Here is a 27,511-nt window from a genome sequence, read left to right on the forward strand (position 1 = left end):
ACCCATGCAGGTTTTTTTCTAAAACTTTGAACTCACCTTTCCTGCAGCTCTCAATGGAAATATTATTTTAACCTCGCACGGGAGGGATTAGGGGTGCAATCCTCGCTCTGCTGCCCTGTGTGCCAGAGGAGCTTCATTCACTCTGATACTCATTGCCTTTTTCTGTGGCACATTATAATAAGAGGGGAAAAAAAAAAAAAAAGAGAGAGATTAGATTCATAAAAATGCTTTCATTGAAAATGGGTGTTAGAGAGGTCAGAGGGACATAGGGCCAAGCCCAAAGGGAGCTTGACCCCGTGATACCAATGTGGAAACTGGCCCCAGCTCCTTCCTTCTGGAACCGCCTCATCCTGCCCCGCCCAGACCAGCGCCCAGACCACGCTATCGTCCCTAAAGAAATAAAACCTTTTTTTATTTATTTGCTCTTTGAAGTGATCCTGCTGGGGAGCAGGGGAGCGCCTCGTCTAGGGTCCAGGTACCTTGGCTGCAGCTCTCAGCGGTGGGGAGATGGGCTGGATGGGGCCAGGATGTCCCTCTGGTGCCTCGGAAAGTGGTGACGCCGAGTGTTTCCACTGCCTGATGGACTCAGGGTGCTGCTGGTGAAAGGAGTGATGAGATCCGGGTCTGAAAGGATAAGAGAAAAATCCCACTGGGCCCCAGAGGCAGCTCTGCAGAGCAAGCGAGTGGGGTTTGGGCTCCAGTCCATCTCCTCTCATTCATCCCTCCTAAACGAGTCCCTCTGAGCCAAAGCTAAGGTTAATTAGCAAAGCAAATGTGGGCACATTTCCATTCTTGGTGCCTGGGCTGTTTTGCATAAGTTCCACGGGTACTTCTCAGCTCTGCCAGATCTGCACCTCTTCTCTCCCAGCAAAAGGGACGGTTTTGGAGCAAGAGAGGAGAGCAGGCTCTCACAAAAGGGTTATGCAATGCGTTTCACTGGCCTACATGTGTTTGGTGATTGCAACAGTCATGAATAAGGTATGAGAAATTGGACATGATATTGCATTTCCTGTTCATGCATCTGTTGGATAAGCTGTTTGGAGCCCGCCGCGTCAGCCAGGGATTGTTTCTTTCCTACATCATGGCAGTCACGGTGTCTCTGCTCGGTTGGGCTCTGTTACGTCTGGTGATGGAATGAGAGAAAGAAAAGAAAAAAGGGACACATTGAAGACAAAAGCATATAAGCCTAAACATGTCTGTGAGCACATGTGTGACACATTCACGGGCTGGTTTGTCAGAGGCAGGGATGTAAAACCCGTGCCCCCAGTCGCACCGAGCAAATCAAAGGGTGGAAGAGAGAAGAAATTCCTCAGCTCCGGCTCTGCATGCAGATCTTGCCCAAATGTTGCCGTCGTGCCGCTTCCCCTCCCGGCGGCCGGGAAATCTGCCTTACAGACCAGCTCCCTGCGGACTCCACGTCTCCGGTGAGCCCCCAGCCTCCCAGTGAGGGCTGTGCACTGGGACCGGTGACGGTCCTGGGAGGGCTGCAAGTGAATCCTCGATGCCAATGGGAACAAATTCATCCCAGGCTGGGAGAGCTCCAGGCTTCTCGCCCCGGCATGGCATGCGGCCCGCACGCGGATGGCAGTGGAAAGGAGAGGAAGGGACAACGGGATTTGGGCACAGGTGAGTTTTGGGGCGAGGAGCAAGCAGGGATGCGAAGGGACACTCCTTCCAGTGGAGGCACGACGCTGCTCTGTCTCCCAGCCATGCATCAGAGGTGTTTTGATAAACTGATCATATCCACAGCTCAAGTGGATACAGGTTTCTGGAGAAAGTCCAGTGATTTTCAGCTCCATTTGACATCTCCCACACAGACTACTCCCTTTCTTTCCAACCAGAAGTGTTATCCCGCTTCTCTTCCCTTACCTTTTTTTTTTTTTTTTTTAGGGAATTAAAAGATGGAATAGGAAGGAAAACAAACAAACAAAAAAGCCAAGAAAAAAAAATTGCCTTGAATTGAGTAGAAATAAGCCCTCTCCTTTCAAAATGGAACTGAACAGATAAGAAAGATCTGAGAAAATGGGACCTAATGGGAAAACTGCATGAAAAAAAAAAATTCATTTCATCAGAGACGTTTTGCAGAAACACCTGTGGCTTTTCCAGCAGCCCGGCTCTTGTGCCGCCTGTCCTGAGCATGGGTGCGCAGGCACAGCTGGGGCTCAGCCCTCATCTCCAGCCTTGAGATCGCTCTGTGCGGAGAGCTGCGCACTGTAAACAGCTCCTTAACCTTCCATCAGGCTTGGGCTCGGATAAATATTTCGATGTAAACGGGGTATTCGCTACTTGACGGCTCAGTTGGAAGCGCCAATAAGTGGTGTGCATTTCAGCAAAGAACAGAGCGGGAGCACGCTCACCCCGTGTCCGACACCGTGCCCGTGGGTCAGCAGTCCCTGCTCCTTGGGCACATCCCAGGCACACCCAGCTCCTGCCCCTGCATTTCTCTCTTTCTATTGCACTGAAACCATCCACCCAAGGGCCCTTTCCAGACTGATTCATTCATTACAGTTTTCATTAAAATCAGTGCATCTTAATACGAGGACTGCTATAATCACATAAGAATGAGGTACCTGGATCAACACGGTGAAAAATTCTCTTCGTTAAAGTCATTATAATGCACAAGTAACCAGGATTAGATCTGCCGTAACAGTCCAGGGCAATAGTGATTGGGCACAGAATTGAACTAAGGTAAATGTTTAAAACAATGGTTTATACAAGAAGTAGTGGAAATAATATCTCCCAAGAATGTTACCTGAATGATAAATGAAAATGGAGCCTCAAATAATAATAACAATGTAAAACAATTTGTGAAGCCTTTTCTAAGCAGCACCCTGGTTAGATTCCAAAGAAAATACATGCAAAAAATATTCAAAAACCCATGCAGTACATTGACTTTGGCCAGCTCCCAGGTCTTGGGTATAAAGCTTTCTCTCAGTGTTTTGCAAGTAAAACAAGTTCTTTGAATGAGGGCCTGATGCAGGCTGCTGAGCATCTTCTCTTCTTACCAGTGCCAAAGTTGTCCATGGTTTGTAGGACAGACTAATGCACAGGTCTAGCACAGGCCAAAAAATATTTATCCACTAATGAAATCCGTCATACCAAACACACAAAGAAATGAGCCTTTCAGGGTCCACCCCTCAGTTGTGCAATGCCTTTGTGGGCTTTGTTGTTGTTGTTGGTTTTCTAAATGAAAAATAGCAGAGGCTCAGACACTTCAGGCCCTGCTGGAGACTCTTCCTGCAGCGGAACCGCTCGCCCCGAGCCTGCCCAAGCGTCCAGCCGTGCTCGAGGCCGCGGCCAAGCCCTGTGTGCTGTGCTCGTGGGAGCAGCTCCTGCCTGGGAGCCGCTCCTGGAAGCACCCCTGCCCACGAGCAGCCCTTTTGCCTCCGAGCACGGAGCAGGACTGGGCTCTGAGCCCTTAATCCCCGCGGTAAGAAGTGGAACACTGCACACAAGATGTAGCAACAAAACAGATTTAGTTCAAGGTTAGTCTCAAGAACCCTTATCTGATCACTGACAGTAATTTATCACGCAGAACCCATCATTAGTGTCAAGCTGTTTTATTACCCACTAACTTAACACTGTTTTACCAAGAGTCAAGTGTGATGTCACTCATGTTAAAGTAATTTACAGCTAATAGATATGAGGTAGGAGTCAATGCTGGCTTGCTGAGTTCCTTTCATACCCGGAGCTTGCTACTTTCATTTTGCCCAGTAAGCAAATGAGAGAGCAGCGAGAGGCGATAATAAAGGGGAAACATCCACATGCCTGTGTGCCCATGCACACCCGCAGGATCTTTAAAATTTCCCAGCATCTTTTCCCTTCACATACAAGAAATCATCCATATACATGAACTCTGATAATGCAGAGTTTAAGTGGGTGGTAAGATTTAAGGCACAATAACGAATATTTGGTTTTGTGGGAGAAGAAATGGATAACGCTTTGGTCGCCTGGAGGCTTCGGCACGTGAGCGGAAAGGAAATTTCTCCTGGAGTCACATCGTGTACCCCCAAACTGTGAATTCTGACTCACTGGGAAAGGGGATGTTTGGGATGATTTGTCGTTGCCTTTTCAGTGATCTTAGTTTTCAAGGCGAGAGTTACCTCCATCTGAGAGGGGAGAAAAGTTACAGAAACCTCAATAGCGGGTTTTGTTACAAGAAGCGGAGACGGTCGCGTATGAACATTGTTTTCCTTCTCTGCTTTCCCTCTCCCTCCAGCCAATTCTGCTCAGTCCTAAGGTCAGCCCCAGTGCAGGCTGTGTTTATAAGAGAATACATTTCCCATTTCCAAGCACTTGCCATCTTCTCTAATGAATCCTCCTGCTGACGTCTCCAGGATCCATATTCTTAGCCTGCTAGACATTCAGAGATAATCCTGACTAATGTGTATATATTCAAAGAGGTTTATTGTGGAGAATTGTACGTTTGGGATAAGGGAAAGGGCATCCTATATCAGTTCACCTCCCCGATTTTATATTCATTAAAAAACATTTTAAAATGCCGTATCTGCTATTGTTTCCCCTGAAAGTTCCTAAACTATGGGTTATTTGCATGGAGACTTCAAATGGTCCAGGAGCTGTGACCCCTCAAGACATTGCACTAAAGCCAGAGAAGGTCTCTTGGGATTAAATTTTAACAGTTGTTGGGATCTCAGGTAAATATCTTGCTCTGACAACACACCTGGACTGTAAATCATTGTAGCATCACTTTTGTCAGCCCTGTCAATAACTGTCCCAGTCAGTAAATTGTGTTTGATCAAACAGCTCTTGGAAAAAAAAACGCTTTCAATGGTGACCTCGGCTTCAACCCGCAGAGCCGATTGTATGCAGATTGCCCTACGCCCCCTGAAAGGAGGACCCCGAGTTTGGCTGTGGGAAGGGCCCAGCTGACCAGATGTGGGGCTGAAAGTTTGGAAACACTGGACAATGGCTAAACTCTAGAGATTGGCCCGGGTACAGTCAGATGGGATATAAACACTCATAATTTTCTTCCTATCCATGGGGAACTGAATAAAGTCTTGCCAGGACTTCTGCTTCTGCATATCTTAGCTTGCTTAAAATCGTTCCAGTGGCTCCTCATAACACATGGCTTTGCTCAGCTCGTTCCTGTGAAATCTCAGGAGTGAGCAGGAGATTGCAAGTGGCCCCTGGCCGCGTACTCCCCCGTGCACCCCTTGCACCACAGGACCAGGGGGCTTCCACCACGCAAGGAGAAAACAGCTGGGGCGGACCAGCTATGGCTGTGCCTAAAACTCACGCGGTGAAAAGCATAGGTTGTGCCTTGGTTTTGTATTTGTGAGTCCAGAAAAGTAGAAAAAAACTTTCTTCCCTCCTTCTCCCCAACTCCAGAGCACTAAAAGATGAAAGCCACCCCATCTCCAGGGCAGGTGGGCCGCCCAGAGAGAGCAAGAGGAGCTTTGCTCCTTGCTCTGGCTGAAACGGCCACCTCTCCCTCTCCATACCACCTTCCCAACTAATTGGAGCCATGTTTTCATGCCAAAGCAGATGAAAAATGCAGCCAGTGAGGGCTGAGAGGGTGAAAAATGAGGCTAGGCGAGGTCAGAGATGCAGCCGAAGAGACAGAGAGAAATGGCAAGGGGCGTTTGGTGAAGTGGAGAAGAAGGTTTGCTGGCCAAAGCGAAGGCAGTTCAGGTGTGGCAGAGAAGCCGTGAGATGGAAGCACAGCCTGTGAACACAGTGAGCAAAGGTAGGAAGATTATTGGACATAGGGGTATTAAAATGAAGTGTAGCAAAGCAATGCAGGGAACATTAAATTTAGTTCTACTAGATAGGAAAGGCTGCACAATTCATTTGTCACATCCCTTCAGTACCTTGCTTATGAGAAGTCGCAGTGCCATTTTTCCCTCTTGGAAGATTATTTTTAGACTTATAAAATATATGGAGAGAGGTGCAAAATGAAAATTAGCCTATAATGCAGATAGCATCCCAAATTCATCCCTAGGGCATCTTTGTTAACTTCGGTGGAAGCCTTCCACCAGAGATTAATTCAGACCTGTATTTATAAGTACACATCTGTACAGTGCCAGTGTTTTGAGTCAATAATTTCATACCAGAACTGCAATGGGAAAAAGAAGTGCTTCTACTTGCAGATACCACAATTAAGCAGAAAATGAAGGTTAATACTGCAGCTGACGTTGGTCTGAAATTTTAGAATATGTGAAAGTCTGTCCCCGTTATTGCAGAGCCAAATAAAACGCCAATAAGCAAAAGGAGGGGGAGTCACATGTTGGGAACATGATGCTTTCTGGTCCTTGAGAATCGAATCTGCCCAGTCTCCTGATTAAAATCCAGACTTCTGCAGCCACTCAGACTTTGGAAGAAGAAAGCACCTTCCATGAGGCCAGATTCTCAAGTGGCTGGATTTGCTAAGCACTTAACATGCTATTGTTTATTTTAAAATCCAATATTCCTCACCTCTATCCACTCTGTACACATATAAAAGGTTAGAAAATTGGGGATCTGGAGTCAGAGTGGATATAAAAGCCCAAGTGGCTTACCCTACTGAGGCGTAGGCTCCTCCTGGCCTGAAGCTGTCTGTAGAAGAGGCAGACGGACCTGCTAACAGTCCTTCAAACCCTTCCCACATGTCCCTGTGAGCAAGCAAGCTCAAAGAACCAGAAACATCTCCAGATATAGAAGGGGACTGCAGAAACCATGAGGACGGTAAGGCAGGAACAGCCTTGCAGCAGAGAGGCTGCTGCAACTGGCCCTGAAGATTCGTCTCTGTTCTCTGGGTAATTTTGGAAGAGATGTCTCTAAAAGAGAGCCGTGTTCAGGAGCCTGAGACTGTCCAAAAGCTTAAAACCAAATATTAGGGTGAGTGGATGCTCTCTTATTTTCCAGATATGACCTTTAATTTCGTATTGAAAACAAAAGTCTTTCCCCCAGGAAGGAGGATTGGAGCAGTACCTAGCTGGCAAGCAGGGCAGAGAGCCGCGTCAGACAGCAACTTCTTGGTCTCCTCTTTTCTCCCAGGTAGACAAAAACAGATTCCACTCCTACAGAGACTGAAGTTCCCAAAATTCAGTAGTGCTTCCTAAAAGTCAAGGCACTCCCAAAGAATAATGAATCTGTCTTTGCTATCTGGGTTTTTGTTTTTTTAATCCTTAAGATCTCCCCATTTTCGTTTCTTCTCTGTAGCCCACATAGCCAGGTGCTTTGTTTACGTGAACGCTGCTATTAATATTAGATCTCACAGCTCCAGCATCTGAAGCTTTAGGAAAAACCACCCAGTGTCATGGGACTTGAATTAAAAAAAAATAAAAATGAGCTCATATCCCAGAGGTGTCCAGCTGGGAGATTCCACTTATTTATGGGAACTCCCTAAAAAGATCTCCAAGGGATTTGGGCACCAGTGTCCCATTTCCCAACATTTCGCAGTAACATAACAGTCCCACTTTCCCTGCATGGCACAGGAAGAGCAAGCCCCTTCGCGTGTTTCTCCCAACCATGTAACAAACAGGTTACATCATGACTTTGGTCGCTGAAGCTCCTCGCTTTCCTCCCTCCCCCACGCCAGGAACAATGGCTAACTGTTCTTTTTCCATCTATAAATTTGTCTGAGTTAACAGTTCCCAAGATCTGGCAGCAAGCTGGAGCTGGGAGTGAGCTGAGAGATAGGAGAGTGACAGTCTGAAATGAAACACAGAGCTGCTGGGCCTGCAGCCGTCAGACAGGAGCCTGGCTCCCTCCCTTAAAGATTAGCGAGACTCCTTCGCTGGAGCCCTCCGCATTCCCCAAAATCCTAGCAACAAAGTGCTGTCTCTCAGCCGCCAATGAATCATGTGAATTTAACCTTTCACCTGGCCACAAGGAGGTTAATATACCAAAATAGCCCCCTTTTTTTTTATTTTTTCTTTCCCCGTTCATTGCCTGTGAAGTGGGGAGCGTGGTGCAAACCCCACGTTGCTGGCAAGGCTCCGAAGGTGGTGTAGGGCCAGAGGTTTCGCTCGCTGCTCTCCTCCAGCACAGGGCTGGCATCGCCAGCACCGGCCCAGGAGCTCAGAACACATGAGCCACGGTTTATTCAAAGCAATAGTTCCCATTTTCAGCGCACGGAAGATTTCCACTCTCACTTGTGTTGAATGATACCTGCAGGGCGTTTCGGCATGGCCAACGTGGCCGGTGGCGCGCCGTGCCCTCCAGCCTCAGCCCCACGAGCACCTACACGCACGGGAACTTGTAGACACAAGAGGCGGCCCCCAGCCCGCGCACATGGCCGGATCCTGAGTCACTCCCGGCTCCTGCCTGCTCAGCGAAACTCCTGGAGACTTCCCAGGATCCTCACCCGCCCCCCCAAAAAAAAAATCTGAGTCCCTGGGCTGGACGTCCTTGTCCCACAGGGCCAGGGCAAAGCTGGAGCTCTCCGAGTGCCCTGCGTCAAAGAAACCTGCAGAGCTCTGTCTGCCCATCTGCAGAGGTGGTTTTGGCTCTCCTGGTGCACTCCCAGCAGCCTGTGCCCAGTGCCCCTGCCCTCATCCACCTGAGGACTCCCTGCCTGCTCCAAAACTTTCTGTTAAATCAGCCTGGAAGGAAAATGCAATTCAAACAATTAGGATTTTTTAACAATGCATGGTAAAAAATGATGCAAATGAAGGTCACTTTTAGGAAGCCCGTGGTAAGTTACCCATCTTTGGGGGGCACAAATTGGCGGCGTTTGGTTCCCAGTAGATACTGAAGGAAGTGGGGTGATTTTTGTAGCTGTTGTGGACTTGTCAGTGGCTGGAGGAACGGCTGAGGCTGAAGCATCCCTGTACAATGGCTCTGTTAGAGGACAGCAGGCAACGTCAGCTCTGTGGAACCTCTGATTTTCCGTGCCAGTGAAATTCTTACAGGCTAAGGAACAAAACAGGATCTCAGAGCAAGAAGGCGAAAGATTTGCAATACTTCCCCCCCTCTCTCTCACAGCCCCCTTCCTGAGAGCCACTGCCACATGCATATAGCAGGAGATAAATATTTTTTGGCGGAGCCTGCTGTTTGTTTAACCCTTTTGAGCCCGAGCCCTCTGGCATCCCCTCGCTCCTCCAGGCACAAAACCCTGCTGTCCCTGCCTGCTTGGGCTGGGGCAGCCCAGTCCTTGCCCACAGCCCCTCGCTGGCCTCCCCCAGCCCTGGCTGCCTCCATCCCCTCTCTGCGCAGCGCTGCCCTACGAATCCGCCTGGCCACAGAAGGTCCCCGAAACCCTCTGGGAAGGGGCCAGCCTTGGAGACTGGGTAGGAAGGGGCCGGGGGGAGGATGCAGAGGGCGGCTGGGATACAGAACAAGGGATCGGGACCACGGCTGCGGACCGGGGGATGCAGAGCAAGGGACCCAAACCCCACCGGTCCCCTCCTGTCGGTCCCCCCCTTTCGTAGCCCACCCGGGCCGGGGGAAGCAGCCCCGGACAGCTCGTCTTCCTCCCTGGGGTCTTCGTTTGGTAACCGGGGGCAGAATCAAAAAGCGGCCCGGTGCCTCCCGCCGGGGCCGCAGGGGCCAAGTACTCGATGGGTTTCCCTTTGCAGCAGGGTGCCCTGGGGCAGAGGGCTGCGAGCCGCCTCTGAGCCCTGGGGGAGGATGCTGCGGCCCGTGAGAGGTGGGGGGACAGGGGAGGGGGGCTATTTAATTAATTGCCACCCTCCTGATGAACAGAGAGGGACGTGAACCCGCGATTCCCCGCTCAGGGTGCGCCTCGCCTCTGGTGAGCAGGACCGGGTACGTTTCTGCCCTTCCCTCTGCACTTTCTTTTTCTTTTTCTTTTTTCTTTTTTTCCTTTCTTTTTTATTTTTTTGTGTGTGTGTTGGGTTTTTGTTTGTTTGTTTCTTTGTTTGTTCTGTGGTTTTGCTTTTTGTCTTGTGGTTTTGTTGTTGCTGGAGGGGGCCGCCGGCCCCCCTCGGGACCGCGCAGCGCGCTCCCACGCGTCCGCCCCTGCGCAGGGCTCACAAATCAGCCGGAGCGGGATTAGGGCCGAGGGGCCGGGGCGCCGGGCAGTCTGTCCCGGGGCGGGGGAGCCTCACCTGGAGGGGTCAGGCCTCCCCCGGGAGCCGTGCCGTGCCGTGCCGAGCCGCACCGGCCCCGCTGCGCAGCGCCCGGCACTGCTCGGAGCCAGCCGGAGGAAAGCTCTGCCTGGACGGGGGGCACGGAGACCGGGGATCCCTTCCTTACCCCAGGTCCTGCCTCTCAATCCTGCATAAAAGTGGCCTGGAAGAGCAGGGCCAGGTCCCAACCGGTCTGCCCGACGGCAAGGGATGGGGCTCCGGGGGCAAACTCCCGGCGGGTGCCTTCGGGTGGCCCCGGGCCCCCCTGGGAGCCTTTTGCCCGTCCCCGCTCCAGGTGAGGATGGAAGAAGAAGGTTTGGTCTCTCCGAGGGGTCCGGGGAGCACCTGCCCCCGTGCTTCTCTTTGGGTTTCTTGCCTCCGTCTAAGCCTCGCCGTGAACCCGGCTCCGCGGCCACATCGAGCCTTCCCCCCCCCGGGTCTCACCTCGGTCTGGGCACGTCGGGGGGGCCTCGGTGGAGCAGGGAGAGCCAGGGAGACCCTGCCCCTTCCCGCGGGGGGTGCCCGCGCAGACCGGGCTCCCCGTGTCCCACACCCCGACGTGACTTCCTGGGGGCCGGGCGAGGGCTGCGGTTCACCTAAAGCATCCCCCCCCACACCCCCCCAAAGCAAGACCCGGGCACCGAGAGCAGCCCAAATTTCTACAAACACCCGAAGCGCAAACACAGGGAAATGTATTTAAGGAGCCGGCTGCGGACCCCCACGCCGGGAGCCTCACCCCATGGTGTCACCCCCGCACCCAGCGGCTCCCCCGCTCCGCGTCCAGCTGCGGGCTCACCCCCAAACCCGTACCAAGCTGTACCCACGCGTGAACGTGTCCCCACGGGTGGCAGCAGCCCGGCCCGGTGCCCTGCTCGTCCCGCAACACGCACACAGGGTCTAACCACCACAACCTCCGCGGGGAGGCTGCGGAAAGCTGCCTCCGGTTCTGCTGGAAAGCCCCGGGGTGGGAGCACCTGCCCGCAGCCCTGCTGCCCGGGGTGGGGGGTGGGGGGTCCCGCGGGACCCAGCGCCCCTCACCGCGGCCTCGGGCCGCCGCCGCCCGGGGGGCGAGAGCCCGGCACCGCCGGGAGCTGACCTAAAGCCTCTGCGGGGAGAAATCGGGTCGAAAAACGGGTAAATCGGTTGTGTCTGAACGCACTCGCACGCGCGACACGTCTACGGGCAGGTTTTGGCGAAGCTCCTCCGGCGTCAGTGCGCTCCCGGGGTAAATCCCCGCGGATTTCGGCAGCGCCTCGGGTCTTTCACCGTTTCCACGTTTATTCGAATGCCACGAAGAGACCGGAACGGGCGGTCGGCGAGCGTTTCTTTTAAAGCTGATTATTTTTTAAGAAGAAATTCCAATTAAATAGAGCCTTGAAACGGCCAGGAGCGCGGCTGCGGCACGGGCGAGCCCGACGGCTTCGCCCCGCTTTTCCCAACCGAAACGAAACGAAGGAAACTGCGGCGGGGGCTCAGCCACGGCCCCCGCGGCTTTGGGGCTCGATTCCCGCAGAGACGTTTCTGCCCTTGCCGCTGACCAGCAGCATCCCCGAGCTGTTATTATTATTTTTCTTTTTCTCTAGTGCATTTCTTTTTTTTAATTTCTTTTCTTTTCGGTCTGAGGACGCAGGGACTCCCCGCGAGCTGCAAACGGCCGCTTTCTCCTGAACGCAGCGAGCAAATAAATACAGATCCCCAGCCAGTTGCGCCGCATTATTCCGAGGGAAATAGCTGGCATTCCTGCCCCGGTTTATTTTGGAGCCGAAATTTCCCACCCTTCCCGCAGCGCCGGTCCCTAGCGGAGCCGGGGCTGGGCGCCGGGACCCCGCCGCCGCTGCGGGGCTGGAAGCGGGCGTCGGGAGCGCAGCCGGGGGCCGAGCAGGGCCTGATCCTGGCGGCGGAGGCCCGAGAGCAGAGCGAGAGCCCGGGGGAGACCGAGCACGGCTTCTCCCCGTTTCTCCGAGGAGCAAAGAGCCGGCGTGCAGGGAGCCCCGCGCGTCCCAAGGGCACAAAAACAAAAAAAAAAAAAAAAAAAAAGGGATAAGGCTGAAACGGTTTCCTCGCTCCGGGGGAGGCGACCCGGCACCGCACCGGAGCAGAATTAAATCCGCCAGATTAGCCGGGCCATGCGGGCAGCGGGGGTGTAAGTGTTTTGTTTTCCCCTCCTGCCGCCCCTTCCTGGGGTCGCGCCGACGGGGAAAATTAGGGAAGAGTGCTTTTTTTTTTTTTTTTTTTTTTTTTGTCGTTTCCCGGCCCTCTGCGGGTCCCCGTCGCAAGGCCGGAGCCTCCCGGCCGGAGGCTGCAAGGAGGAGGCCCCGAGCCCCGCCGGGGGCACGACCGCAGCCCTGCGAGGGGGCAGCTCGGGGCTGACAGGGCCCCGACGGGGCGGTGTGGGGCCGGATAGGTGTCCTGGGGCCGGGTAGCTGCTCATGGGGCCGGATAGCTGCTCATGGGGCTCAGGGCGGCTCTGCACCGCCGGGAGGCTGCGAGCATCGCCCCAGCCTCGGCAGGGCAAGGAGGGGTGAGAGAGAACACCCCCCCCCCCGCCCCAACCCCGGGATTATGGGGTTTTGGTGCAAGGGAGGAGCGGGAGAGCTCGCTGGGGGCACAAAACCCCCTCTCCACGTCCCCTGCTACCCGAAACCCCATATCGGAAAGCGTGCCGAGCCTTCCCCAGCCTCAACCGCGGCCGGTTCCTGCGGGAAACCGGGGTGAGACGAGGCGGGGGGGGGGGGGCGGACACGGCACCCCCTCCTCCCGGGCCCCCCAAAAAACACCTGGGGGAGGGCAAAGCAGGGAGCCTCCCCCACCGGGTCGGTCCCCTCCATCCTTACTGGGGGATCAGCCGGGGGGGGGTCCCGGGGCGCACCGGGTCGCGCTGCCGGGCTCCTGTCCCCCCCCCCCCCCCCCGGAGGGAGCGGAGCCTCCGGGCCTTACCCCGTCCCCCCCCGTCCCCCCCCCCCCCACGGCGGGAGGAGCCCAACCCCTGCCGGGACCGGGGTTACCCCGCCGGCCGTCACGTGGGGCCCGGGCCCCGCCGTAAAGAGCCGCCGCCGCCGCCCCCGGCCGCCACTTCCCCGCCGGGCGCAGCCGGGGACGCACCCACGGGGGACGGACGGACGGACGGACAGACAGACAGAGAGGGAGGGATCGAGTGCGGGGGGATAGCACCGGCCCCTTTCTGCTCAGAGGCCGCGGTTGTGGTTTTTCTCCCCTCCCCCGGAAAGTTGTTTTTTTTTTTTTTTTAATTTTTATTATTATTATTATTATTTTATTATTTTCCTGGGATTGCCCTGGATGGTCTGAGCGCAGCTTCATGCCCACCCGGCCATGCCCGGCTCCGCTCCCGGCCCGCTGCAATGTGAGTACCTGTCCCGGAGGAGCGGCCCGGAGATGGGGGGGGGGGTGGGTTACGGGGGTTGGATGCTCTTTTTGGGGGCCGAGGTCCCCCGGCTCCGTGCGTCGCGGAGGACTTGGTTCGGTCGCTTTATTTCGCTTTTCAACCAAAAAATGGGGAGCGCTGGCGGCGGGGGGGGCACCGGGGCTGCAGCACGGCCCGCAGCTCCTTGCCTGCCAGGGCCCGGGGCTCGCTCCAGGCCCGGAGCTCGGAAAAAGACGGGAAGGGAAAGATTTCAGTGGAGAAAAAAAGGAAAGAAAAAAAAAAAAGGAAAAAAAAATTGTTTTTATTTTTTTAAGGACCCTTGGAAATGCCGGGGCCGGGTGGGCCGCGGAGCGGAGGCCGATTCACGCCGGGGCTCGGCCGCTGCTCTCGGCCTGGCGCCGCGGGATCCCCCGCGGGATGGAGGGGAGCAGAGGGAAGTTTAAGGGGGAAAAATATGAAAAATAAAAATAAAAAATAACACACCCCTTCCCCAGCTTGAGGCAGGAGAGCGGCACTTTCACCGCGGGGCCGGAGGCTCCAGGGGTCCCAGCCCCACGGCCACCGGGCCGGGGATAGGGATGGGGTCAGGGATAGGGATGGGGACGGGGATGGGGATGGGGTCAGGGATGGGACCGGGTACGGGGCCGGGGCTCCGGCCTCGCTGAGCCGCGGCTCTGGGCTCTCCCTCCAGGTGCCTCTGAGTGAGCCCCTCGGCACCGTCGGGGCGCAGCCGGCCGGGCCCTGAGCAGCAGCCGCAGCCACCGAGGACGGACCATGTATCAGGGGCTGGCCCTCGCCCCCAGCCATGGCCAGCCGGCTTACTCCCACGACTCCAGCAATTTCCTGCACTCGTCGGCCGGCTCGCCCGTCTACGTGCCCACCACCCGGGTGCCCTCCGTGCTGCAGACGCTGCCCTACCTGCAAGGCTGCGAGCCGCACCAGAGCCACCTCGGCAACCCCCCGGGCTGGGCGCAGAGCAGCGGCGAAGCCCCTTCCTTCAACGCCGGCAGCCCCCATCCGCCGTCGGGTTTCTCCTACCCCCACAGCCCCCCGGGCAGCAGCCCCCCGGGCCGCGACGGCGCCTACCAGGGGCCCCTGCTGCTGGCCGGCGGGGGCCGGGAGCAGTACGGCAACGCCTTGGTGCGCTCCGTCAACGGGTCCTACTCCAGCCCCTACCCCGCCTACGTGACCCCCGACATTCCTCCTTCCTGGACGGCCGGACACTTTGAGAGCAGCGTGCTGCACAGCCTGCAGACGAGGCAGGCGGCTTTGCCCAGCCGCAGGTCCACCTTCGGTAGGTCGCCGTCGCCCCTCACCGTCGCCTCCGGGCGTCCCCTTCCCGGTGAGGAAAGGCTCCGTGAGCCCCCCCTACCCGCCCCCCCCCCCCCCCCCGCCCCGGTCCTTGGAGCATCCCCCCCAGCTCCGGGGTGAGCCGCCCCGACGGGAAAAAGAGGGAGAGGTTTTAGCTGGGTGGAAAGCTGGTCCGGGCATGGGGTGCGCGGCTGGCTGCCCCCAGACGGAGGTGTTTTGTTTGTGTGCGTGTGTGTTTGTGTTACACGGAGGGCAAAGAGCACGTTTCAAAGGAGAGCAATTCCCCCCGAGGACAGAGGAGCAGAGGCCGCTCGACACCCCCTTACCCCCCCCCCCCCCCCGCGATATCTCCTTCCCACAATATCGACTTTGTGCCTGGGCTTCAATACTTACCCTTGTGTTTAAATTAGCGGGGCAGATTTATAGCTCCCTCCCTTTTAAGTAATTTATTGTGGTAAATGAGTTTATATTCGGACAGACTCTCGGTCTCCTAATTCGCCTTCGCCCAAACAGGTCCGCAGCTGCATCGCTCCGCGGCCTTTGGGGAGGCAGGGAAAGGCAGCCAGGCGTTGAACAATAAACCCCGCCGCAATTCGTTTGCATCCACACCGGAGAGCCCTTTTAAACCCAGAGGCGAGCAAACAAAGTTTTCGGGTCCCGATGTAAAAGGACCATCCGTGTGCGCGGTTTACAGCCCCGGGGATATTTCCCCAGCCTCCTCCGGCGGTGCTTCGCAAAGCCCTTTAAAAGCCACTTCAAGATCTCAGCCGCGTTATCATCTTTACTGCGGTGAACCGAATTATCTTATCTTTACCCCAAGAACAAAGTAAAGCGGGGAGACGGCCCCCTCCCCGCCGAGCTGCCTCCCCGGCTCGGCTTTTCCTCCCACGCCGGGGATGCTCGGGAGCGGTTGGCTTCCCAGATTTTCTCTTTGTCTCGGAAAATCCGTTGCGTTGTGCGGGGACGGATCGCCCCGGTCCTGCCGAGGGAGGTGATGGCGCGGAAAAACCTTCTACGCTTTGAATTTACTGTTTTGGGACCTGGAATAGACACCGCCGTCCTCTCTGCCGTTTATTTTTGCTCTTGAATAGTGTAAACCGCTCTTAAGTAGCGTAAACTGTTCTTGTCTTTCATTTAATGAATTATTGCGACCTGTTTCTTTTTTAACTTTTTATATTTTATTTTTATTATATTTTTTCATTTTCTTTTTCATTTTTTTGTTTTGCCTTTTTTTCCCCCCCGTTGGATCATTTTTAATACGATCGCAGATGAAGAGAAAAAAAAAAAAAGAGCGTATTTTTCTTTGGAAGAAAATAACTTTCGGGACGAAGGAAGTTATTTCGAAGAGAGAAAGAAAAGCGGCAGGAGGAAAGAGCCCGACCCGCGGCTCTCGGTTGCGCCCCGGGCTGCCCGTTCGCAGCGCAGCGGCGCTGGGGCCGGGGGCCCCCGGGCACCGTGCTGGGGCCGGGCGGCTCCGAGATTTCCTCGGAGAGGGGAAGAAAAGTCCGGAGGAGCCTGGCTACAGCGGGCTTGGGGCCGGGGGAGGCTGCCCGGCGCTCCTGGGCGCTGCGCGGAGCCGGGTGCGGAGCCGGGGGTGGTGCGCGGATGGAGCCCCGGGTGCCCCGCCGGGGAGCACCGCGCCTCGCTGGAGATAGGGAAAAGCCCCCCGTTTTGTCCTCCCTCCCCGCTTTATCATCCCCGTAGTGTTCATTAAAAATAGTTTTACCTCCCTGGCTGCGCCCTGCGCGGGGATAACGCCGCAGATGGGCTCCCGGCATCTTCCCAACCCCCGGACAGCTCAGCTCTGCTCGGGGGTTTTGGGGTGGGGATGGGGGAATGTGCTGCCTTTGAGCAAATATTGAAGGGTGAGGGTGTTGGGGGGGAATAAAGGATTTTCTTCTATGCTATGCAAGGTGGAGGCAAGCTCCCGGCGTGCAGGGATCGCCCCTTGCAGAGGAGCAGTGGGGCACAGAGGATTAGGGACCCTTTCTTGCAAGGTCCCCACGCCGCGGGTGGCACGGTGTGGTGGGCACGGCTCCTGACCCGCGTGCCTTGGGTCTCTCTTCCAGAGTATCTGGAGGAGTTCCCCGGGGACGGCCGGGAGTGCGTGAACTGCGGGGCCATGTCCACGCCGCTCTGGAGGAAGGATGGCACCGGGCACTACCTGTGCAACGCCTGCGGGCTCTACCACAAAATGAACGGCATCAACCGGCCGCTCAAGCCGCAGAAGAGGCTGGTAAGAGGGAGACATCCCCTGCTGTGCCCTGGGGTGGCTGGAGGGCAGGATCCAGGGGGCTGGTGCTGGTGCCCACGCTGTTGGGATCTCTGTGTTAGGGCCTGTTTGAGCCTCGGTCCTCCCATGGGTTAAATGCCATCAGTGCCGGAGCTCCTTGTTATGGGTCAGAGCACGGAGGAGATGAGTGAAGCTGCGGAAAATGCTGCACTGGCACGGCCGATGGCCGGCGTGGAGATGGGGGAGCAGGGACCAGAGGGATCCCGGGCTGTGCTGCATCCAAGCGGGGCCAGACATCCCTGCTTCCTATCTGGGGATGTGAGGGGCTCTGCAGGCTTATTCCAGCTCCGTTCCCACCATAGGCACTTTGCTTTCTTTCTATGACAATAATTGGCATGTCCATGCAGCCACGCAGGGTCTAGGCAGAGTAGCTGAAGAGGAGGCAGGGCTGCGATGGGAGCAGGATGGGGCCCAGATACCACGCCTGGAACCCTGCACTCCTTACAGAGGATTTGGGGTTTGGTAGTTCCCAGTTTCTCTGCAGGTTAAAGCAGTAATTCCCCCCACATCGTGGTATTGGGCTTCCTCTAACTGGGATCCCGTCGTGAGAGAGGACAGGCACCTCCTTTTTTTTGTACGATCACTTTGGGATGTTTAAATTTGGTGGTAACAGTTTTGGTTTCAGAGCCTGTCATCAGCAGCAGTCATTACAAACAGGATGTTTGTCTGAGCCGTGCTGGGGAACAGCTGGGAGTTCCTTTTGCTTTCACTCTGGGTGTATTCCTGCAGTTCTTTCGTGTGTTGCAAAACAAATTGTTAGCAGTAACCCAACAGTGGCAAGTATTGGTGTAAAAAAAAAAATCATAAGAAACAAATTTGGGACCGAATAAATGGTTCATTCTGATTGTGAGCCTGGAAATTTGACTCTGTTTGCAAAATGAAATGAGCAGCGGCTCCACTGAAAATCACACTGTTTTGTTCCGTGCTGTAACAACACATCACCAAAATCAATGTGTTTCTGTGAAACATTTTGCATTATCCTAAAGGATTTGCCCGTCTCACCAAACATTCGTAGTCTCTTTTAATGTAATTACATTAAATCTGCACCCTCAAATCTCCCCTGAGCTGCAAATCTCAGAGTTACGCTGCTGATTTCATTGGCGCAAATATGAGCTGTGCAATGAAAGACGGGTGCAAAAGCTTAAATCAAACTCTGCATTTTGGAGACTGGCATCAAAATGCAGCTCTGGCTGAATTTCCCGGTCTCTTTAGAGCAGCTTTTCCGCCAAAGCTCTGGGACAGGTCTCGCTGTTACTCGGTATTTTATTTCAGCGCATGGGAAGGGAGCCGGCCCCTTTGCATGCCTGCTGTGACGGTGGCGAGGCTGCGGCCGGAGCGGTGCCGGCACCTCCCCGTGTGGCTGGGTGTAAGTCCCACGGCAAGTAGCAGCGCTTGGGGTCCCCGAGCCCCCTGCCTGCTCCTCTGTCACTGCTGGCTCTGCCCCATCAGTAGCAGCCGTGAGGCATTTTTTTTAGTAAACATTTCAGCTGTGTTTTCTGGTGGAGAATGCTGGTTCACGGAATTAAGACTGCTGGCTCACTCCCATGAAACAAATATCAAAGCATTTCCAACTGCTTTATTATTTTGTCTATCAATACAATGATAAGGCCCACATGAAATGGCTGATATCCTTATCCAGGGGAAACATTTCGGTGAGGTTGAAATACATGATGGGATTTTGTTTTAAGGAAAAGAGAAGGGGCTGCATTTTTGACTTTCCATCCTGACTTTGAAATGAAACATTTCAAAATCTCGGATTTTTCCAAGGTTTTGAAATGCCGTTTTGCAACAAGTTGTGCTCCATCAGAGGAAGGAGGGCCCACTGCTGATGGATAAGAGGGTGCCAGGCGTTTTCTACAAACCCACCACCCAGGGATCTACCTGTCCTTGGGATGTTTCTGCCCCCCATAACATTTCCACTGCCGGGAAGGGTTTGGAGCACCATCCCCGCGTAACCCCACCCGCGCGGGCAGGGCGGGAGCGCACGGTGCAGGAACAATGAGCCAGGCTGTTTCACAACGCCGTGAAATAGAGGCGCAGAGAGGAAAAATGGTGCCTTTCGGCCCTTACGTTATGACCTTTGTTCTGTAGGCAGGCGCTGCGCCGCGGTTGTTCTGACTTGTGTGTTCACAAAGCAAGTCCCGCTGAAAGCCCTGGCAAACGCAACGTGGCACATGCGACCCCGCGGGGATGACGTCCTGCGGCCTGGTAGCGCTCAGCCTGCTTGTGCATGGGAGAGGGCCAGCAACAGCGATGTAGTTTCCAGTTCATTTTTTCTTTTTTCTTTTTTTGTTTGTTTGTGATAAGGGCAGCATCCTCTAGGCAGCAGGGACAGCTGTTTTGCAAGAGCCTGCCTCTGGACGCAAAGCACTGTGGCTTTCAGCAGAAAGGATTTACCTTAGAGGAGGATGAGAGCAGTGCTTTCTTTTAGGCTCTTTTCTGGCTAAAGTTTCTCAGCATGTTTCACAAAATTATACCTTAGACCAAGTCCTAGAAGCCGGATCACCTTTACCATCCCAGAGCAGCCCCTGGATGGAGCTGGATGGCTCCACTCTTGCGCGTGAAATTCCCCCGATGCAGAAGCAAGTTAGGAGCAGAGCTGCAGCTCGTGGTGCAGCAGGGGGGCAGATGCAGCAGCTGTCCTGTGCTCAGCAGCTCCCATCGTCCTGAGTTGGAGGATTATTCTGGAAATTAAATTTTCAGTGTTTGTGTGGTTTTTTTGTTTGTTTTGTTTTGTTTTGTGGTGTTTGGTTTTGTTTGTTTGTTTGTTTCTCCAGGCTGTCCTTTTTTTGTAGTTCGCAATACATGGGTTTGGTGATGCTTTTGGGGAAGGTGGGCACGGCACTGATCACAGCCCTGGTGCAATCTGCTGGGATCGCAGAGCCGTGCAGTGTTCATGGTTCGTGCTTTGGCTTTCTCCTGGACGTCATTTCCTGCGGTTCACTTCTCCTCCGAGGTGCCCGGAGCCACAACGGCAAGGCCGTATCTCAGACAATGCTGCTGCTTGTGGCTCTGAACCTTGGAGCTGCCGGCTTCCAGGAGCTGAGCAGGGGAATCTCAGCACACTTTGCTGCAGCCTCTTTCCTACCGACATCAGCTCCCCCCCGTCCCGCTGACGAGGGGGACAGACAGTCATCAGTTAAACCTTCTGGAGGTTCAGAGGCTTCTTTTCCCCTGTGAAACCCCGTGGTTTGTTCTCCACTTCTGAAAAGCAGGCAAAGCAAAGTCCCTTATGGCTTCGGGCCTCCCCCTCTGAGGGACCTGCCCTGTTGGCCCTGAAGTTTTCAGGCTGCCCAAGCAGCGCCCACACGGGGCTGATTCGATAGGCACCGGCTCCCGATTCCTCGAGCTTATCGGCAGCGCTTGGCTGTCAAGCCCGGTCCATGAGGAGTTTTTGTTTGAGTGTACGGTGCATTTGTATAAATAAACACTGGAGCACAATGTTGAAGTCAACAACTTCCTAGACAAGGTCAGAGCGGTACAAAGGCAGAGGGGTGGAGGCAGGCAGCAATGCACTTTCTTTTAAGGGAACTGCTGGGAAACCAGCAATAACGTATTGTACCCTCGTCCTTCAGTGAGCAAAAGTAGCCTTGACTGTCTCTTTCTTGCCGGACTGGCAAGCTGTGGTGTAGGGCCAGGTTCTCACAGGGTTTCTGGGTTTTAAATTGTGATGTCTGCCCATGGAGGATGGCCTCTGCCATGCCGGGCTCTGCAGGGAGGAGGCAGCCCACAAAATACGGCGCAGAAGATGCAGACGGAGGCAGGCGCTGATGCCCCAGCGGACAGCACAACGTTCTGTGACATCAGGACAGCGCGTCCCTTCCTCCCAGGGGCTGCCCAGAAATTTTGGGGCTTTCCAAAGTGCTTTGCATTGGCCTTCCTCCATCCGCAGGTGCTGACAGATCTCACCAGCCCCTGCCGGGCACCGATACCGCAGGGCTGAACGCCTCCAAATTCCCCCTCGCGCCTGTGGCACCCCTGGGCTGAGGTCCCTACTGGTTGCAGGGATGAATGGCTCAGCCCTGGTAGCTGAAAAGCTTCGAAAAAGCTCTGTAACTGGTCCAGGATCTTGCTGTGGCACCGTGTCCCATGTTACGGACAAGAATTGCTGTAAAAACCTCCTCTGTGCCAAGCTTGTCTGCTCACAGCTCAGCATGTTGTTATTTTTGCCTGGTTGTTTCTTGAAAAGCAAATCATTTTCCAAGCAATACCATTATTTGCAAATAGTTGCTGAGACCTCTTTGCAACCAGTGAATCAAAGCTTGGGCACGTCACTCATATCTCTTGAAACTCAAAGCTGATCTCTGACTGCTAACCTTGTAAAAACATTTCATTTTTATCCCTACGCACCCCACTTCATTCATCATATTGATTAGTTATGATATCAAGCGGTAATGGAAAAATAAACAAACAGGGAGTTCATTATTGCCTGCATCACCTATCATCTGTCTTTGAGAGGAACCAAAGCGATTTTTCTCAGTGCTGAAGAATGTATTCAAATACCTGAATGTGCAGAGCCTGCGATATTACTTACGTCACTGGTATCTTTGTACTTCCTGAAGCCTCTTATTAAAATAGTTCAAATGTGAAGAGTTTAGAGACATTAAAATGAAATGCTATTAAGCTGACAAGGAGACCTGTGAATTTTCCAGTGGCTCAGAGTACAGTTGTCAGAAATTAGCTTGCGGCTTCTGCCAGAATATTTCCCTTCTTCCTTTGGAAATGCTAACGTTTGGGAGCCAGCAATCACTGCACTCACAAAGTATGTAATTAGTTAATGTTTGCACGGTGTTCCTGCAGCCTGCAAGGGAACAGATTATCTGGGAGACGTGCAGGGAAGAAAACTCCTCGTCCCATCACGGGCCAGTTCAGCTTGCTTCTGCTCAGCTCAGCCAATTGATTCCAGTGTCTCAAAGCAGAGATTAATCGGGACGTTGCTAACATTAGTGGTAGCTCTGAGTGCAGAAGAACAGAAATAAAGTTCAGTTAATGCAACAGCAGCTTTCTGCAGCAGCCATTGGAGTGCTGAAGGCCTGGCAGGTATTTTCCTTCTCTTTCCCTAAGTCTCCTGGACAGAAGTGCTCTGTGCTGAGATCTGATTGCGTCCATCACACTTGTTGGGAGTTTGTGAAAAGGATCAGGAGGACATTTGCCAGGTTTATCGAGCTCAATAAATAAAGCTCTTGCAAATTAGAGTGTTTGCATTTCAATGTAATTTCTTTCTGAATTTGGCTATCTTTCATGCTTCACATTTTCCAGGAAAGCATTGTAAATGGGGATTTTATTTTTGTAGGAAAGGAAACCTCCCATTTTGCCGTTTCTGTGTGTGCACTCATGCGTTTGTTTGCTTGCCTTTAAGTCTTCATCCAGACGTGCTGGGCTATGTTGCACTAACTGCCACACAACCAACACCACCCTCTGGAGAAGGAACGCCGAAGGGGAGCCCGTCTGCAATGCCTGCGGGTTGTACATGAAGCTCCACGGGGTGAGGAGCGCGTGCGTGGCGCGAGGGGTGCTGGGATCCCTCCGGCAGGGCTGGGACGCCGGGGCTGCAGGGGACAGCCTCTAGAGCAGACCCAGAAGAGCCAAAAACCAGTGCTGTCCCCTTGGACAAGCTCATTCTACTGGAGTTACCCGAAGTAAGGTTCAGAGGGAAGTGGAATGCTTTCAGGAAGTGCCTGTAGAAGAGATTTCTGGCACTGTGTGGCTTTTAGTTGGCTTGTTTGCCAAGAGTTACTCTAAATAAATAAATAAACAAATAAATAAACAAATAAATAAATAAATAAAAGCCCACCAGATTCCAGTAGCTGGAGACTGAAGCTTCCCAAACGCAGACAGGAGACAAGGGGCATTTCTCTGCTAGGTGGGGTACTTAAACGATGTGTGGAGGATGCTAAAGAGTCTGCCTGGAGGTTGGCTGATAACATTCAGCCATAAAGGATGGGAACTGGCGGTAACATGCGCATGATCCAAGAGGAGACTTCACCCCTCCATGCAGGCCTCTTCAAGCTTCTGCCATAAGGGTTCGAGTCTCTCTGTCCCATGACTGCTCCCTCCGAGTCCTGTAGGCCCCGGCTGTTGGAGCAATTTAGTAGGGCCCTGTCATAAAGGTCACCAATAAATCAGGAAAAGGAAAATAGGAAATAAAGGAAAAAACAAAATTTGTGGGAAAGCCTTAGCTGTTAGCCTTATACATCTTCCAGCCAAGGCCTGTCGCAGAGAAAAATAGCACTCAGTGAAGGACAAGGACTTTAGGTGCATTGCATGAAGTACAGCATGAAAATGGGAAGGCAACACGTGTGTGGGAAGGAGATGAGTAAAATACAATATTAATGACTCCAAACTTTATGAATGTCAAGGTACCACGACCTCTGGCCATGAAAAAGGAAAGCATCCAGACAAGGAAAAGGAAGCCTAAAAACATTACCAAAGGCAAAACCTCAACAGGTATAGTGCTGCTACCATCCGTCCCGGGGGCTCGGGGCACAGTTCATCTCACCAGTGCTCATTCTGCAAGAAACTGTGATTAGGAGAAAAACATTTTTTTTTTTCCCGATGACTGCTTTAGCTACAGGGCCTTCGTTTATGCGCAGCCCTCAAGCGAGAGGAGGATGTGGGGTGGGAAACCACATTGGTGTAACGTCCCCAAAGGGATCCTGTGCACTGTGGGCACCCAGTTCCAGCCCCGCAGCACCTGGGTTCCAGCAGGCTGAGCTTCAGTGAGCAATGGGATAAAATAGGGGCTGGGAGTGGTGTGGTTAGGAGTTAGGGGGAGGGCTTGTGACACATTCAGCATCTGCCCCTCTGGCCTGTGCAAGGACCCGCACAGCCAGGCTGGGAATGGGATCTCCTCCTCCATCAGCATCGTGGCAGCCAAATACAAACCCTTACCCTGATGGAGACGAGGTGAAGAAAGAGAGCAGCATCTCTTTTTCTTCATCGTCCTGTGCTCGTTGTTCTCCAGGATCTACAACTTCGGCCACGAACTCCCCTTCTTCCATTACGAACTCAGACAGCACGGTCACTTTAAAGTCCGAGCCCAGCACGACCTCGCAGTATCCCGGACAAGCCATCGTGGCGGTGTCCCAGGTAAGGCACAGGGGTTGTCACCCGCTGGGGTGGGTGCTCCACCTGCCTCCGTAATTGCTGGGGACCTTGATGAGGCTGAGCGACTTCCTAATTGCACCGAGGGGCTGCCCAGTGAGCTGCAACCCTGTGGAGTCGGTGGGATCAGCCCTGGGTGGAAACCTCTGTAGTTCCTAAAAAAAGACCTCCTGGCCATATATTATCTGTTCTTTATAGCCCTGAGCACTCACAGAGACCCCTGAGGGCATGCCAACACTTGTGACATGAGGATTTGCTGGGCAGGGTGGTATTTCAGCTTTGTGGGGGGAAAAATGGCTCTAAGTCATCCCGCAGGTGGACATTTTGTGCCCCGTGTTATCTCCGTGCGGGGTCTAAGCCCCCTCGAGCTGGACAGGCGTGCAGGGGGAGCTCGGCCCCAGAGCCTGAGCGCCAGGCACTGTGCCATGTGAGAGATTTTTTGGCTGAAACGGGTAAATGATTTGCGCCGTGCTCTTAAAAAATAGACATGTGCCTAGAGATGTCTGAGCCGGACACATTCAGTCAATAAATAACAGACGGGATGCCTTCTCCCTGCCTGCTGCTTGCAGGGCTGGGGAGGGAGCACTCCTCCTGGCCAGCCTCCGACGCACGGGGCGAGCCTCAGGGATAAGGCACTGTGTCCATGACCTGTCACCATCCTACCACTGTGTCAGGATAAGCAGGAGAATTATCCTTAGCTCGTAACAGGCTTTCTAATGGCTTCCCTCTTCCCTCCCGGGGCAGGCGCAGAGCCAGTCGGACGAAGCGTTGGCCGGCGGCCACGGCGAGTTCAAATTCGAGCCCGAGGACTACCCCTTCTCCCCCAGCAGCATGGCCCCGCAGCCGGGGCTGAGCGTGCCACTGCGGCAGGACTCCTGGTGCGCCCTGGCGCTCGCCTAAACCCCCTTGGGGCCACCAGCCCGGGCACCACGTGTGTGGCTCGCCCCGCCAGGAGGACACCGGCTGCCCCGGCCGCCGCGGGACAGGTTTCTCTCAGAGGACATGGGTGGAAAACGCCAGCTGGATGAGGCACCCAGAGAGCTCTTCCTCGGCTGAAGCGACCCTGAGCGGCCTCCCCGAGGCCGCCTCCGTGTTACCCGGGAAAGCCTTCCTCCTTTGAGATGCAACCAGCAAATAAATGCATCCCAGAATCTATGTTTATTCGCAGTGATTTCTCCCTCCTATGACTCCTCTGTGTGCAATTTATTCCACTTTCCAATAAAGACTGTAATAACGTGGCACCAAATAACTTAATTTTATTAAAATGTAAACTGTGTGGCCTCCCTTCTGTTTTATTGGCCACAATGGGGAGAAGAAAAAAAAAAAAAAAAAGCAATGGTTGTTTTGAACATTTACTGTTTTATATTAAAAATGATCATCTCTATAGAGTGTTAGCTTCTGAAGCATTTAGTGTATCAACACCGAGCTGATGAGTCATACATGAAATAAACACGCCGCTCTTCCCGTCCCGGTTCCAAACAAGGATTTTTTTTATTATTATTTTAGGCAAACCACATGACAAAAATGGTCAAAACCTCCCAGTAATAAAAGAATACTGAAATGTTGTTTTTCTTTTGTATTTCCTGATTGTTTTCAATATTGCCAACTCCAAGCATTAGAACATCAACATCGGTCTTCTAAAAGTTAAGAGAAAGGCTTGAGGAACTGAAAAATAAACGCTGTGTTGGACGTACTTTCTGTTTGCATCCAGTTTCAGGCATGTTTTGAATGAAAAATTTCCACTTCAGCTGTGCAGGTCAGATTCCTCTTCCACTTTTTAAGGAAAGCATAGCAGGAATTAATTTCTTGGAGCTGACCTACAGCAGAACATGATCAGTGATGCAAAACCCACTTCCACACTTCCAAAAGCTGGCACCGGCACGTGCCTGCAGTGGTGCTGGGCACACGGGGGTTGTCTCACCTGCCCCGAGCCCCCTCTTTCTGAGCATTTATTGCTGGGATCACATCAGTGCTGCCGAGGGCTTGGCGAGGGTTTTGGGGTTGGTGAGAGGACAGGGGTCTCTCAGCTGCCCCGGGGAGGTGGGCAATGGGAGAAATGCTCTGCTGGGGGCCCTGAGCAGCTCGGGGTGAGGAGAGGACGGCAGCAATAGGGGAGATGGGTGGGAAATGAAGGGGGAGTGAGGTCATGGAGTTACGTCTGAGGCCTGCTTTATTTGTTATTTCTAAATAAAAACCCCAGCCTGGCTGGACAGCTATTTATGGCCAGGAAGCTGTCAAGTAATAGTTCCTTAATATAGAAGTTGACCTGTCCAGGGCTTCCTGGAGCAACTCTTCCTCTTGTCAGAAGAGATGGATCGCTTGATTTTTATTATAAACAGCTAAAGACGATCGGGGAGAGTGAAATCTGGCATCGGGTCGCAACTCAACCGAGATGGAGGATGGTGCTTGCCCCCATCAGCCCTCGCTGGGGGAGAGCAGAAGCTCCAGGCACCGGGCAGGATCAGTCCCCTCTGACGCCACTGGAGCTCGGTGGTGACCTCCACGGCCACACTGTGTCTCTGTGTAGGCACAGGGGGTTCAACCCATACTTTCAGCAAAGCCCATGGATGAAACTACTTTTGAGGGGTTTCCTTGTGCCTCCAGAGTCTCATTAGCGGCTTGCACCACGCCAAGCCTGCGGATGTCACGGAGGAGCACCCAGACCCGCTGCCCGCAGTGGCAGGCTCGGTGGCGGCACTGTGTGTTTGCACGGCGGGCTCTTGGTGCTGCTCTGTGTCCCCACCGTTTGTTTTTCCACTCCTTGGGTTGCCAATACCCACAGCACAGCCACGTGCAGCCCTGCAGTGAACAAGCCTGCAGCCTTCTCCCAGCTCCCCAGCTTTGCCAGCTCCCGGCAGCGCTGTGCCCTCACAAAAGGGAAAGCCCTTGGGCTTTGCACTGCGGAGCTGAGTCTCTGCGGGGTGAACAGGGTGACACTGACCCCAAATCCGAATCTAACAGTGCCCCTGGGAGTCAGGGAAATGGGTGCTGTGCCCCGAGCATCGGGAAACGTTGGGTGCCCAGCTTGATGTGCCGGGGCATGGGATGGAGGGAGCGGGAGCCCCCTGTGCATCGTGAGCAGCATTCCCGGGCACCTTCCCAAATCCCATATTTGCCGTCACAAAAAAGCAGCTCAAAGTCACGACAAGATGATTTCTGTGGACGATGGCAAGGGGTCCTCACTTTCTCGTCTGCACGACCCCGAAGGGGAGAGTTATTTTAAAGGCAAACAAGAAGACCCAAACAATGCCAAGATGTTGACACCAGTGGCTCCAGCAGTTTTATTTATTGCCTGTTGGTAACCGTTGGCTGGCCGTCGGGATACGCCGGGGCCTGGTGGCTGACAAAACGAGGCAGAGCGACAAGAAGTGAAACAATCGGGATGTG

At 53.9% G+C, this 27,511-nt stretch overlaps 1 protein-coding gene and 1 long non-coding RNA gene across 4 annotated transcripts; one reads left to right on the plus strand and one right to left on the minus strand.

Annotated features, from left to right (window-relative positions):
- Positions 1-215: 215 nt before the first annotated feature.
- Positions 216-14,468, minus strand: LOC310882611. Its single transcript, XR_014573045.1, has 3 exons — positions 14,335-14,468; positions 480-1,123; positions 216-390 (listed from the first exon to the last, which is right to left on the minus strand). It is a non-coding gene; the product is annotated as an uncharacterized lncRNA (long non-coding RNA).
- GATA5 (GATA binding protein 5) lies at positions 13,070-25,688 on the plus strand. Of its 3 annotated transcripts, none has more exons than XM_083801581.1 (7): positions 13,070-13,395; positions 14,108-14,758; positions 16,797-16,963; positions 22,380-22,505; positions 23,380-23,467; positions 23,985-24,109; positions 24,869-25,688. In XM_083801581.1, exons 2-7 carry the CDS (start codon positions 14,191-14,193, stop codon positions 25,022-25,024), a joined length of 1,230 nt encoding a protein of 409 aa, XP_083657707.1. In that variant the 5' UTR covers positions 13,070-13,395; positions 14,108-14,190; the 3' UTR covers positions 25,025-25,688. The 3 variants fall into 3 exon arrangements, with proteins under 3 accessions (XP_083657707.1, XP_083657709.1, XP_083657708.1); XM_083801583.1 differs by having other exon boundaries at positions 13,078-13,395; positions 14,108-14,710; XM_083801582.1 differs by lacking the exon at positions 13,070-13,395 and having other exon boundaries at positions 13,483-14,758.
- The last annotated feature ends 1,823 nt before the right edge of the window (positions 25,689-27,511 follow it).

This window comes from Anser anser, assembly GCF_964211835.1.
Source record: "Anser anser genome assembly, chromosome: 16".
Taxonomy (NCBI): domain Eukaryota; kingdom Metazoa; phylum Chordata; class Aves; order Anseriformes; family Anatidae; genus Anser; species Anser anser.